The sequence below is a fragment of the Ovis aries genome, chromosome 11 (genome assembly GCF_016772045.2).
Source record: "Ovis aries strain OAR_USU_Benz2616 breed Rambouillet chromosome 11, ARS-UI_Ramb_v3.0, whole genome shotgun sequence".
NCBI classification, from domain to species: Eukaryota; Metazoa; Chordata; class Mammalia; order Artiodactyla; family Bovidae; genus Ovis; species Ovis aries.
In genome coordinates this window covers 38,565,539-38,579,142 of record NC_056064.1, presented here as the reverse complement: position 1 = coordinate 38,579,142, position 13,604 = coordinate 38,565,539, and the positions used below count along the sequence as shown (strand labels likewise).

General features: G+C 37.4%; 1 protein-coding gene across 2 annotated transcripts in view; it reads left to right on the top strand.

Annotated features, from left to right (window-relative positions):
* The window catches only part of NPEPPS (aminopeptidase puromycin sensitive), a 117,290-nt gene that overhangs the window by 96,704 nt on the left and 6,982 nt on the right, over positions 1-13,604 (top strand). For both annotated transcript variants that reach the window (XM_027974632.2, XM_060395568.1), the window contains exons 14-19: positions 1,502-1,565; positions 3,325-3,464; positions 5,306-5,440; positions 6,698-6,917; positions 11,308-11,450; positions 12,057-12,113. In XM_027974632.2, the coding sequence (XP_027830433.1) occupies positions 1,502-1,565; positions 3,325-3,464; positions 5,306-5,440; positions 6,698-6,917; positions 11,308-11,450; positions 12,057-12,113 (759 nt within the window). The remainder of the gene's footprint in view (positions 1-1,501; positions 1,566-3,324; positions 3,465-5,305; positions 5,441-6,697; positions 6,918-11,307; positions 11,451-12,056; positions 12,114-13,604) is intronic.

Genomic DNA, 13,604 nt, shown 5'->3' with positions numbered 1-13,604 from the left:
TTTGAAAAGGCAATTTAGGTAACACAATTAATCCTACTTGGTGGGAAAAGATATCTAAAACTTTAGTGAGCTGCCATTGTGACCTTTCTGTTTCTAGTCTTCTTTCTCCACTCTGGATGGACTAGTCTGTTATAGGAGATGGCTTGATCAAACTTGACATTGACACTCTACACAGATTGACAGATGGTTTTCATTTTACCTGTTTAAAGAATAATATACAAAGATGATTGTTGCTTTTACTTCTGGGAATTTCTATCCCTCAAAAACTGTCAGTACCTCAAAACTATTAAAATATTTAATGATTATAATAAAGCAAACTAAGGCCATAATTTTTTCAAGTAGAGTATACTTTTAAGAGCATAATAATTTACCAGAAGAGAGGATACTAATACCTCACTTCCTCCCAATGTTATTGAGACTCAAGGAACTTAAAACATCAAGCTACTTTCAAGATCTTACTTTTTTTGCACTTTTTTGGTCTACAAGCATAGCCAAATTCATCCTCCTTTTTACATTACAATAAAATGCATGCCTATGACTCAGTTCTTTTACAAATAGGAGAGCTCTGCAACATAGCATCTTGATTATGATCTGTCTCTCACCTTATAGTCCCTAAATTTAAAAAGTTCATTAGTAGTTTCTTTATGGCACTGAAGTGGCCATTGCTTCCCCACTCAGATTTTTAAGTTTTCAGTTCTATCTCTTATAGTCAGTTGATCCCTTTATAAAGGTCATTGACCCAATTTTACGTTTGGTTTAAGTGATCTTAAATCTGTTATAGCTTGTGTTATTTAAAATGTTCTAGAGTATAGTAACAAACAATAACTAAACAAAAGACTGAGTATTGTTGAAGTATTTTTTTTAATGTACTTGCTTTTATTGCTTCTGTTTTTTTAGTTTATTACAGTCTCTCCTCCTGACTTTATTGTTTCATTGCAAAGCTTATCCTTTGAAATAGGTTATGTTCTGCTTTCATGTTTGCCATTCTTTTTTTTCACTCAAACTTGAAACTTTATTTTGTGTTGGGGTAGAGCCAATTAACAATGTTGTGGTAGTTTCAGGTGAAGAGCTGAAGGGACTCAGCCATCCGTATACATGTATCCATTCTAAATGACTCTGAATATTGAATCCACATGCTGATTTAATGTTGCCACTTTTTGGAACTGGAAAAGACTAAACATATAACCCTCCTTCATAAGTTAACTGTGTATCCCTTTTGAAATTTTGAAGTTCTTATCTGGATACATCTCTGTTCTCATGGGCAGTATTACACAGGACCTGGCCTTTTATTTTTAGAGCCTTGTTCTTTTGAGGCCTTAATGAGAAATAGTGAGTTTTCTTCCATTCTGTAGTTTCATCATGTTTATCGCCATAGCATTTTGTGTATTCAGGAGCCATTTGGCTGTGCTGGTTTCACCTCTGCTTTGTCACAGAAATGTCTCCTCTGAGAAAAAAAAAGTGTTAATGCTCCTACAGCCTTTGTTTTGTTTTACTTCTTTAGGTAGAAGATGACAGATTACTGAGGTTGTCCCAAAAGAAGTTCTGTGCCAGTGGACCATATGTTGGTAAGCAAATGGCTATACATGGGAGCTAATCAGTGAATTTGGATACTATACCAGTAGTGTTTAAACTAATAATAAATAATTATCCATGTAAAAATAATAGAATTAAATAGAAATAAGGAAATGGTAATAGAATAAAAATGATAGGGAAGGAAAAGGAGGTTCATGGGGTATTTGTAGTATTCTACATCTCTGTGTTACTGGAGGCTATAATGAATGAATAAGGATATAAACATCAAGAGGTGATGTCTCTAGCCTGAATCCCTGAAAGAAAACTTGGTATGCAGTTTTGTACTAAGTCTTATGCACTTGTGTACTAAGTACATTTGGTATACTTGTGTATACACAGTGACTTTTTTAAAAAAAATTCTTGGTCATAGTAAGTAACTAAGCAGATAAAGCCCAATGATTATTTAGGTTTATTTTGTACCAGTCATTGTGCTAATAAGCACTATAGCTGATCCTTATTTCATACTCTTAGCAACCCTACTAAGTGGTTCATATTATTTCTGTTTTACAAATGAGGGAGCTGAGGCATAGCTAGATAAGTTAAATTGTCCAGGATCACCTATTTAATGAGTTAAAGAGTAGGAATTCAAATGAAATAGTTGCATTATATAAGTTTATACTCTTAACTACCACTCAACTGTGCTTTTTCAAATATTTCTACATGACATTAGACTCTTGTACCCAGGGAATTAAAGATAAATTGAAAAATTATGACGTGTTTTTCTGCACCTTTCTCACTTCCTTTAAAATAGTTCTCAACAGGGAGAGAGGTATATCAGAACCACCAGTGCCTTTTCATGTTCAGTCCACCAAATGATGATGCACTCTACCAAGGTTAAGTGGTATAGCCTTCAACTCTGAGCCTTCCCAGCATTGAGAATCACTCTCTTAATAAATGTGTCTGACAAGTCCGACCACAGGTTTATTATCTAAATAAATAATGTCACAGATGCTATTTTCCACATGTACCAGCAGTCTGCACTGTATGACTGACAGGTTTTACGGTTTTTCTGATGCTCTGTGAGCACTGTAGGCTGTATTAAAACCTGAATTATCCTAGTGTCAGGAGAGAATTTTCATCTGTGGTTTAGCCTGATAGCATAAAGCTATTTAAGTGATTAAGATAGTTCCATTAATGTACTGGGCAATGACTTTCTTTTGTTTGGCATCTTAATGCAAAATCTATTTTGCTAATACTTGAGACAGTATATGTATTTGTCTTACAAAACCTTTGGCTTTTAGCTATGACTCCTCAGTGACGGACTCTTAACAGCTCCCAAGGTGTATCCTATCACAGTGTCTTAGCAGTATATATACCTATTAAGGACTGCACTTTAGAATTTGTTTAAGTGCTGCGTGAGAGACTTAACCCACTCGAAATGTCTTTTATCATTAAAATCATTATCTCTATTGCTACAATCTGTAGGGTCACAAAGAGTTGGACACGACTAAGCAGACTAAGTGTGATATTGCTCTGAAAAGGGAAAAACAAAAAAATCATTGTATTTGTGATTCTACACAAATACAGATTCTGTTCTCTTTTTTTATAGGCTGTTGTGATTTTGTTAGTAAATTCTTTCTTCATTATTATTCAGGTTACCTAGAAGAGTTCATGCATCATTAAAAAGGAGCTGTTGGCTTAACAGATTCAAGTCCATACATGGGACACCAGTCCTCTCTCTCTACCTTACTTTCCATTTCTTCCAGTGAAAAATTATTTTCAAGTTTTCTGTTTGTTATTCTCTTGCTTAAGGAGAAGACTGTCCCCAATGGATGGTTCCTATCACAATCTCTACTAGTGAAGATTCCAGCCATGCCAAAATGAAGATTCTGATGGACAAGCCAGAGATGAATGTAGTTTTAAAAGATGTCAAACCAGACCAGTGGGTGAAGGTGAGTCCAGAAAGGCCATAGACATTTTTATCTTAACTAAATTGATTTATTTCTTTCATTTCCTGTATGCATTTTATGGCTGGCTCTAAATTCTACTGATTCATTTAGGTCTAGGACTTGCAAAGAAAAAGACATTTCTAAACTTTCTTATGTGAAATTTAGTGTTGTCTAGATATTTGCCTTTATGTCAGGTAAGGGAGTGGTTAATAAGCAATTACAAAGGATAGGATTAAAGAGGAAAAAAAGAGTAGTCTCTGTATAAAGTCACATTAGCCAAAACATTTGCAGTCTTGCAACTTCAAACTGCCCTGTCATTGTAGTGACATGTTAACTTCAGTGATGTGTTGTCATCGTGTGTGTACAACTATAATCAGGTGGGATCAGACGTAATAATCAGTTTGTGTCACTGAAGTGGGAAGTTCCTTTGAGCTGGTGTTTTAAAGGCGTTTCACAAAAATAACAGTAAATATTATTTTTCATCATTCTGTACTCTACCTTTCATAATGAAAATATCTGCTACAAATTTTTCTCCCAGTTAGAGATTCCTGATAGGAATTATGGGCTTCCCAGGTGGCTCAGTGAGTAAACAGTCCACCTGCAATGCAAGAGATGCAGAAGACACAGGTTCGATTCCCTGGGTTGGGAAGGTCCCCTGGAGGAGGGCATGGCAGTCCACTCCAGTGTGCTTGCCTGGAGAATCTCATGGACTGGCGGACTCTTGTCCATTGAGTCAAAAAGAGTTGGACATGACTGAAGTGACTAAACATGCTCACGTGCAATGGAATCATGTATTGTCTCAGACTTTCATGCTTGCAGAACTGTTTCTCACTCTGTTTTAAATATATTTTAAAATATTCTCAGTGGACTACTATATATTGCCATTTGGAATTATAACCTGGAGCATATGTAGCAGTATGAAGTTTTTCTTATAAGAAAAAAGTACAGTATGGTTATAATTAGGTAAATAAAGATATTCTTCCTATAGTAAAAGATAGAGGGAATCAAGACAATTACTATATTAGAAATGTGAAGTGATTTTTAAATATATACAAATAGTAAAATACATATATCTTATATTGTCATTTTATCATTAAAATATTTTGTATATAAATATTATGAAAAATATTTTTGAGTATTGGTAAATAATACTTTGGTCACTAAGTTGTGTCTGACTCTTGCTACTGTGGAATTTCCCAGGCAAGGGTACTGGGGTGGGTTGTGATTTCTTCCTCCAGGGGATCTTCCTGACCCAGGGATCAAACCCTGGTCTCCTGCATCTCAGGCAATCTCCTGAATTGCAAGCAGACTCTTTACTGACTGAGCATAGAAAATAGTGATAGTCAATGATTACCTCGCTCCAAAAATCATATGAAGCTGCCTTTTAAGTCCATGTAATTCTTTAAAATCTAGGTCCTGGCAGTTGCTATTCTGTCGAGACTCTGGGTTCAGCAGATCAATGTAAAGGTTTAGTTTTCCTTGGAGACTTTATTATCCAAGAGTTTTTATATATAGTAAATACTTTCTATAAACTGAAAACTATCCACTGAAATTAGAAACTTAGCCAGATTATTTCCTCCTTTTCAGCCATGTTCTTTCCACTGTCACTCACTTTGCCTCCCACTTATGTCAAGTTTCTGTGTTGTGTTGCTTCTGTTTTTATCTTTGATAAGTGATTACTATCTTTATGTGTTGTTTCATTTTATTCCCTGTCTGTTAACATAAATGAGCTTCATTGTTTTTCATTCAGGTGTACTAAAGCTAAAGCTCTTTTCATATCTACAAAAAACTGATTTAAAAAATAAATGCAACTGTTTAATAATACCTGTTGGATGTCTTTTCAGTTAAACCTGGGAACAGTTGGGTTTTACCGGACCCAATACAGCTCAGCCATGCTGGAAAGTTTATTACCAGGTATTCGCGACCTTTCTCTGCCCCCAGTGGATCGACTTGGATTACAGAATGATCTCTTCTCCTTGGTGAGCCTCAAATAGTATGATGGATTTTGTTGATTAAATGGTTTTGTTTTTCCTGGAATGGCTGACTAGAACATAATTAGAAGAATATAGTTCTTACTGAGAGGTGCATGCCTTTGGGACTAAAGAAAATGACTAATTATTAATTGATATGCAAGATTGAACCTATAGAATTTTCCAGAAACAAATCTCACTTTCTTAAGCCAGCTTTTTGCAACTGTACATAAACGATCATTTGTAAGGCATAAATTCTTTTCAATAGATATAGATATGAACCTTGAAGAGATTTCTCTATTGATGATTTTTTTTTTTTTAATAATTCAGAGTGATTTATATTTTTCTAAAATAGTGGTTGTACTTTGCTGGGAGACTCTAGAATTTTTTAAACATTCCATTATTATTCAAATTATAATAGCCCATTATCATTCTAAAATGATATTTTATATTTAGCTTTGTTCAAGAAAAAATTTAAAGGAGCACTTAGTAGTATTATCTTTATAACTCCAAAACATAGGTTAGATAATTTCTAGATGTCTTTGTGATAAAATTGTCAGATTCCTCCTAATGTTCCTTTAATTGGACTTGAAATTTTCATTCCCGTCTGTAGTAACTGGTTTTGGATTCCTCCTTTGTATAAACACAGATTAGCATTGATGCACAAAACCTCACATCTGCTGAGCTCATTGCTGAGAGAGACCTGTCCCAGGAGAGTGGTGTGTTTGTGCACTTGGCTGCTGTAATAAAAGTTCTTTTTCCTAACTCTGTTAGTTAATTCTGAAAGGGACGAATTTGTAGTACCTTCCAGTTTGTCTTCTTTTAGAAATGAGTAAAGGACAGGCTGAAGTTGACACAGTTTGCAGCTCCAGTTTTGAAAGCGCCTCTGTCAAAAACTAAAGCCCCAACTGTTTTTGTACCTTTTCTGACAGTATGAAAATTTTCAAAAGACAAACAATACCAAGACCCTAGAAACTGAATAGAAATAGGAAGTTAACTGTTCTCTTTCTTCTTTGTTCTTTCTAAATTGGTGACATTTTAACATTTTAAAAAAGTAGCTGTTTTATAAATAGCAAAAAAGTAAGGAATGTTGTCATAATACTGTTTTTATTTTATAAAATTTTACAGTGTTCTGAACTTATATAGTCTAGTCTCTTCCCTAAGGGATGACTAATTAGCAGAAGACAATGCCAAAAATGCATGCTTGTGCTTTTTGTTTTGTTTTTGTTTGAAGACTAGATTGATTTATGTTTTTTCCTATCCCAGGCTCGAGCTGGAATCATTAGCACTGTAGAGGTTCTAAAAGTCATGGAGGCTTTTGTGAATGAGCCCAATTATACTGTATGGAGCGACCTGAGCTGTAACCTGGGGATTCTCTCAACTCTCTTGTCCCACACAGACTTCTATGAGGAAATCCAAGAGTTTGTGAAAGATGTCTTTTCACCTATAGGGGAGAGACTGGGCTGGGACCCCAGACCTGGAGAAGGTAACGAATGTACTGAACGCAGAAGGAACTGATCAGAAATGGGTCCTCTTTAACTCAGCTGTTGTTGTTGTTGTTCAGTCGCTCAGTCGTGTCCGACTCTGCGACCCCGTGGACTGCAGCACGCCAGGCTTCCCTGTCCTTCACCATCTCCTGGAGCTTGCTCACACTTATGTCCGTAGAGTTGGTGATGCCACCCAACCGTCTCGTCCTTTGTTGTCCCCTTCTCTTGCCTTCAGTCTTTCCCAGCATCAGGGTCTTTGAGTCAGCTCATTAGAAAACCTAGCTGTGGTTAACAGTAACATCATCTTTGTATCTACTGGACATTACTATGTATTCAGCTAACTAGAAATGAAGACTTAGGACTTTTAAGCCTCCTGGTGAATTTATATGGGTAACCAACATAAAAACGGTGGTATGTGTATTTGTTGCTAAATATGATTTACGCACAGAGCAAATGGTGGAAATAAGTCTTTTACAGAGTTCCAAAGGCCCATTTTTAGTCAAGAAAAGCTAAAAGGGATTTTGGATTATTTTGTTGTTATCATAAATACCAGACACCTATGTACAACCTGAAATGATGTTGAGAGACACAGAGGCCAGTTTTCTGAATTAAAGGAGTTACTTGCTTTCTACATGTGTTCTCTTTATCTCTGTAATCATGTGTTTATTCTTTTGCTGTCATGTAAATGTTAGAATAGTGAGTACAGGCTTTAGATATATTTTCTACCATATGCTAATAACTGAAGGTTGTATTTTCCCCTGCCCTTCTTGTTCTGGGAGTCTTTTGCAATAAGAATAATAGTAAAAATTGTCTAGAGCTCTGTATCTATCTTTCACTGATTCAGCAAGCACTTATGCACCCAGTAAATAACCAGGTACTATACTAGGAGCTGGTGGTATAACAGTGAATAAAAAGTTGCCCTGTGTGGCTTACATTCTAGGGGAAGGCACAGCAAACAATTCAATAGATAGTATTTTAGGTGGCAGCAAATAATCATGAAGAAAAAGTTTAGGTAAGGTAGGTCAGGAGTAGGAGTAATAAGCCTCTGTTTTATAGAATAGAGAGTGGACGGGATATTTAAGCATAAGCCGAGACCTGTAGAAGAGAACTGTGAGGCTATGTGGTGGGGAAATGGTCCAAACAGAAACCAGCAAGTACAAGAGACCTGAGATAGAGGCATGCTTAGGTGCTCAAGGAGTAACATGGAGGCTGGTAAAGTCAGGGCAGAGTAAGTGTGGGAGAGAGGAGGGCGGGAGCAGAGCAGCTCCAATAGGACCTTTGGGACTCTCACATTTAGTGGTATGAAAAATTCATTTGGAAGTCTGAAGCAGAGGAACATGACTTGATTTACTCAGCTGTGTGAAGAACAGGCTGTAGTGGGGGAGGCAAAAGAGGAAGCAGGGAGACAAGTTAGAAAGCTGTTTGAGTAATGCATCTGGGTGCTGCCTGCAACTAGCATTTGCAAGTAGTAAATTCTGGGTATGTTTTGAGGGTGGAACTAAAAATACTTGGTGGTGGCCTGACTGTGTGGTGGAGAAAGATGGGAGTCATGAAATTTTGGCCTGAAGAACTGAGTGAAGTTAGCATATACAGAGACAGGGAAAACTGTTGTAGAAGCAGGTTTGGGTGCAAAAGGGAATCAGGAGTTTCGTTTTGCTCATGTTAAATTTGAGGTCCTTCTAGACATCCAAGTAGAGAGTACCATGCCTAGAGGTGCAGGCTGAGTAATACATTTAGTGCATAGATGGTATTCACAGCCATAAGATTGGATGAGACCACCTATGGCTTGAGTGTAGGTGGAGAAAAGAGGTGTGAGGACTGGGTCCTTGGGCAGTTCAGGATTCAAAGATTGGGTAGAAGAGGGGGAATCAGCAAAGGAGACTGACTGGCCAGTGATGTAGGAGAGTTAGGAGGAAGAGGCGTGTCCTAGAAGCCTTAAGCAGTAGAGGGAGGAAAGCGATCAACTGTGCCAATATTGTACCAAGTCAGGCAGAATGATGATGAACTGATGGTTACGTTAACTGGATTCTGTGGCATGGTGGAAGTCCACCAGGACTTCCCTTCCTCAGATGGTAAAGCATCTGCCTACAATGCGGGACACACAGGTTTGATCCCTGGGTTGGGAAGATCTTCTGGAGAATGAAATGGCAACCCACTCCAGTACTCTTGCCTGGAAAATCCCATGGACAGAGGAGTGTGGTAGGCTATAGTCCGTGGGATCACAGAGTTACACACGACTGAGCAACTTCACATGGCATGGTGGTGAACAACACCAGAATGGAAGGAGAGGAAAAGGAGACAGCAGTTTTAGACAACTTTTTAAAGGAGTTTTGCTAAAAAGAAAATCAGGTAAAAGGAACTAGGAGAGAGATGTGGGACCAAGGAGGCACTTTTTCACCGTGGGAAATTTTATGTCTTTGTTGATGAAAATGATACAGTAAAGAAAAATTCATGGTGTGAAAGAGAGAGGTAACTGCTGGAGTGATGGCTAAATACTTGAGAGGAGTTGGCTTTAGGTTGTAAACCAGCAGATCCATAAGAACAAGACAGGAAGTAGATGGACACAGATGGAGGTACATTGATGCGTGTTGCACTTTTCTTTCATGATGACAATATGTGAGACTTCACGGGCTCAAAAACACCGTTTTGAAATAGGGAGAAATGTCTTCAGTTTTCCAGTTTTACAGATGGAAGAATCAAATATAGCAGAATAATAAAAATACTGCATCAACACAGCAAATCAGCACCAGAATTATAAACTGGTTCTTTTAAGAACCTTAACTAGTCCCTAGTTGTGTTGTCTATTGATTTCTTATGGTTTCCTTAAACCTTGTATGGAGTTACAGTTTAAATACAGCAGAACGCATAAGTTCAGTTCAGTGACTGGACAGATGCATACCACGTTTCCGGCCCCACAGGAGGTTGCCCTGAGGCTACCTCCCAGTCGGTTCCTGCCACCCCCTACCCTTCCACCCCCTGCAGGCAAACGCTATTCTGACTTCTTTCACCCTAGATTAATATAGTCTCTTCTAGAACTTTATATAAGTGGGATCATAATATATATTCTGTTATCTGGCTTCTCTCAGTATAATGTTCTAGAGATACATATAGGTTGTTCATTTCTTTTTATTGCTGAGTGGTATTTCATTATATGAATATATCACAATTTATCTGTCTGTTGTGCTGTTGGAATCTATCAGTTTGTGTGCTAGTATTAACTTTTTTTTGAGATATAATCAGTATACCAAAAAATGCGCCCTTTTAAATACACAGTTGGGTTGTACAACTACCACCACCACCACTATCTTAATTCCAGAAAAATTTCTTTACACTCAAAAGAAGCTCCATACCTGCTGGCAGTTACTCTCTATTCCCTGGCAACACAGTCCCAGGCAACCACTAATCTGCCTAGTGCCTCACAGATCTGCCTGTTCTGACATTTCATATAAATGGAATCATACTCTGGCATTTTTTATTTGGCTCCTTTCACTTACTACAGTATTTTCAAGGTTCACCCGTGTTACAGCATGTATCAGCACTTCCTTTTTATAGTCAAATAGTATTTCATTGTATTGCATGATTATACTACATTTTCTTTGTTCATTCATCAGTGTATATATGCTTGGATTGTTTCGACTTTTTGACTGTTAGGAATTCATTTCTCCAGAGTGGAACTGCCGGGTCATACTCTGTGTTTATTAACCTTTTGAGGAATTACTGGACTTTTTTTCAAAGTGCCCACACCATTTTACATTCCTACCAGCAGTATATGAGGGTTCTAATTTCTCTCCATCCTGGCCAACACTTGTTATTGTCTGTTTTATTTTAGCCATCCTAACTGGTATGAAGTGGTATCTCATTGTGGTCTTGATTTGTATTTCCCTAATGGCTAATGGTATTGGTTTCATGTGCTTATCAGCTACCTGCATATCTTTGGAATAATCCATCAGACTTTGATTTAAAAAATCTAAGATTCCAATTTAATCTCCCTGGCGTACTAGTTCCGTATGTGGCCTTCCTCTAAATTTGGGGTCAAACTGTATGATCTAAGTGTATTCCTTCCACACATAATTCTTATTGGTGTAATTACCTAGATGGAGAGAATATTTAATAAATATTTAAATGGATACAGTTGGCATTTAATAAATATTTAATAAATACAGTTGGCATAGACAGAGTCAGCGTATTTGCTTATCTTAGTGTGTTATGTACTTCATTCTCATTATTTGATAAATTTAAATCAAGTGTTCTCTCAAGTACTAAGGTAATTGATTTTGTTTGTTCAAGATTGTAGGCATGGTCTAACACAATTATACAATATCCAGGTGGCATATTTGTAAAAAAATAAGCTTTTTAAGTAGTTCTGTATCTCTTTTACTTCTCAATCAGGTCACCTAGATGCACTCCTGAGGGGCTTGGTCCTGGGCAAACTAGGAAAAGCAGGACATAAGGCAACATTAGAAGAAGCCCGTCGTCGGTTTAAGGACCATGTGGAAGGGAAACAGATTCTCTCTGCTGATCTGAGGAGTCCGGTAGGTTTTCTTAATAAAGTACTTTGATTTCTAGGTGTCTGCGTCATTCTGTGTAGTGTGGAATGTATTTAATAATAACCAAAAATGACCTAAAGAATCTGCTTGCAGTGCAGGAGACCTGGATTTGATCCCTAGGTTGGGAAGATCCCCTGGAGAAGGGAACAGCAACCCACTCCAATATTCTTGCCTCGGAAATCCCATTGACAGAGGAGCCTGGCAGGCTACAGTCCTTGGGGTTGAAAAGAGTCAGACACGACTCTGATTAAACAACAACAAAAATGACCTGAGTACTGACTACAAATCATGCCTAATTCTCGTAATACACACCATCTAGGGAGTCTGTAGGCAACATCTCATTTGTGTAGTCTCTCAGCCCACGCTAGGGTACTAAAAGGTGATTATCAGTGCACAGTCTCCTGTGCTTTGCTGTTACTGCCTGCCCTCTACCTTTCTGGTTGCTGAAGTGGGCTCTTAGATTGTTGCCATAATTTGTATGTAATACCCACACAATTTCTTTTTACTTGCTTTCTGTCTTAACATTAGAATATTTGGAATAAGTTACATATAATCAGATGCCTTCTTTTTTGTTCCTATATTCTCTTGTAGGTCTATCTGACTGTTTTGAAGCATGGTGATGGCACTACCTTAGACATTATGCTGAAGGTGAGTAAATTTGGAAAGGGCTCCTATTTTCTGCTTTTGAAGTTGAATTGACACAGAGAGTATGACCTTGAATGGTTTAAAAAAACAGTCCTAACAAAAGAAATGCATGCTGATATGCACACTGTAAGCATGCATATATTTAGAAAGCTATAGGAGAAATATCTGGAGAAGGCAGTGGCAACGCACTTTAGTACTCTTGCCTGGAAAATCCCATGGACCAAGGAACCTGGTAGGCTGCAGTCTAGGGGGTTGCTAAGAGTCAGACACGACTGAGCAACTTTACTTTCACTTTTTACTTTCATGCATTGGAGAAGGAAATGGCAACCCACTCCAGTGTTCTTGCCTGGAGAATCCCAGGGATAGGGGGGTCACACAGGGTCAGACATGATTGAAGTGACTTAGCAGCAGCAGCAGCAGGAGAAATATCGGCTCATCTGTACCACCAATACAAATGCCAAATCATCTCATTTATTCACTTTTATAAATCACAAGTTTATGTATCTTAAATCTTAATACTAAAAGGTTAAGTTAGATTTTAAAGTCCAGTTCTTAAAAATTTTCCCATCAGTGCAAACTTACTCGGGGTTCTGCCCACTTTAAGTTTATTTCTGTGCCTAGGAAAGGGATAGATGATTAGGTGCCTCAAGGATTTGGTCTATGCTGGTGCCTCTTATGAACGGACAGGAAATTAATTCACTTGCCTTCATAGCCTCTGTAGTTTCCCAGGGTGGTTGGCATATAGTTAACTCTGACTTAGAAAAAATGTAGATAAAACCATGTCCTTACAACGGCAGTGATCTGTGTTAAAAGTCCTACTGTAGAGCAAGTGCTGTCTCCAGTGTGTATCCATGCAGTTATTAGTCTAACCTGGTGGCATTAGAGGTGGAGGGAGCTGATTCTACTTAGCAAATAAAATATGCAATACATGCCTAAATACCCAAATCATCCATCAGACCCATTCATTAAAACATCCACACTTAAGGATCTTAATCAGAATACTTTTCTGACCCCAAGTGCATCAGAATTACAAATCTAACTTCTGGTATTTTAAACAAATCGTATTTAAATGATTAGAATGTTTTAAAAATACACAAACTTTATTTAAGAAACTACATTGCGATTGTATTGCTTTAACTGCCTATGTTGTATAAGGGTTTCCTTTCTAATAACACAAAAAATTATACTTTGGGTTTACCTTTCAACTAAATGACGTTAAGGTCTCTTCTCACTCTTAATATTCTGTGAACCTGTGCACTATAAATCATGCATTTCTTTGCATGTGAAATGAGATACTTGGTATATTTTGTCCATTTCATGAAGATATGGGAAAAATAAAGGTTCTGAAAATTTCATGACAGGTCGTTTGACATTTTCATGTCATGGCATATGTTTAAGAATTTGTACCAGTGTGTTTATTTAATAAGAGTTTGCATCTGTTTAACACAAGGGAGCCCACAATGATTCAACTTACTATGCAAAGAGCTCTAATGA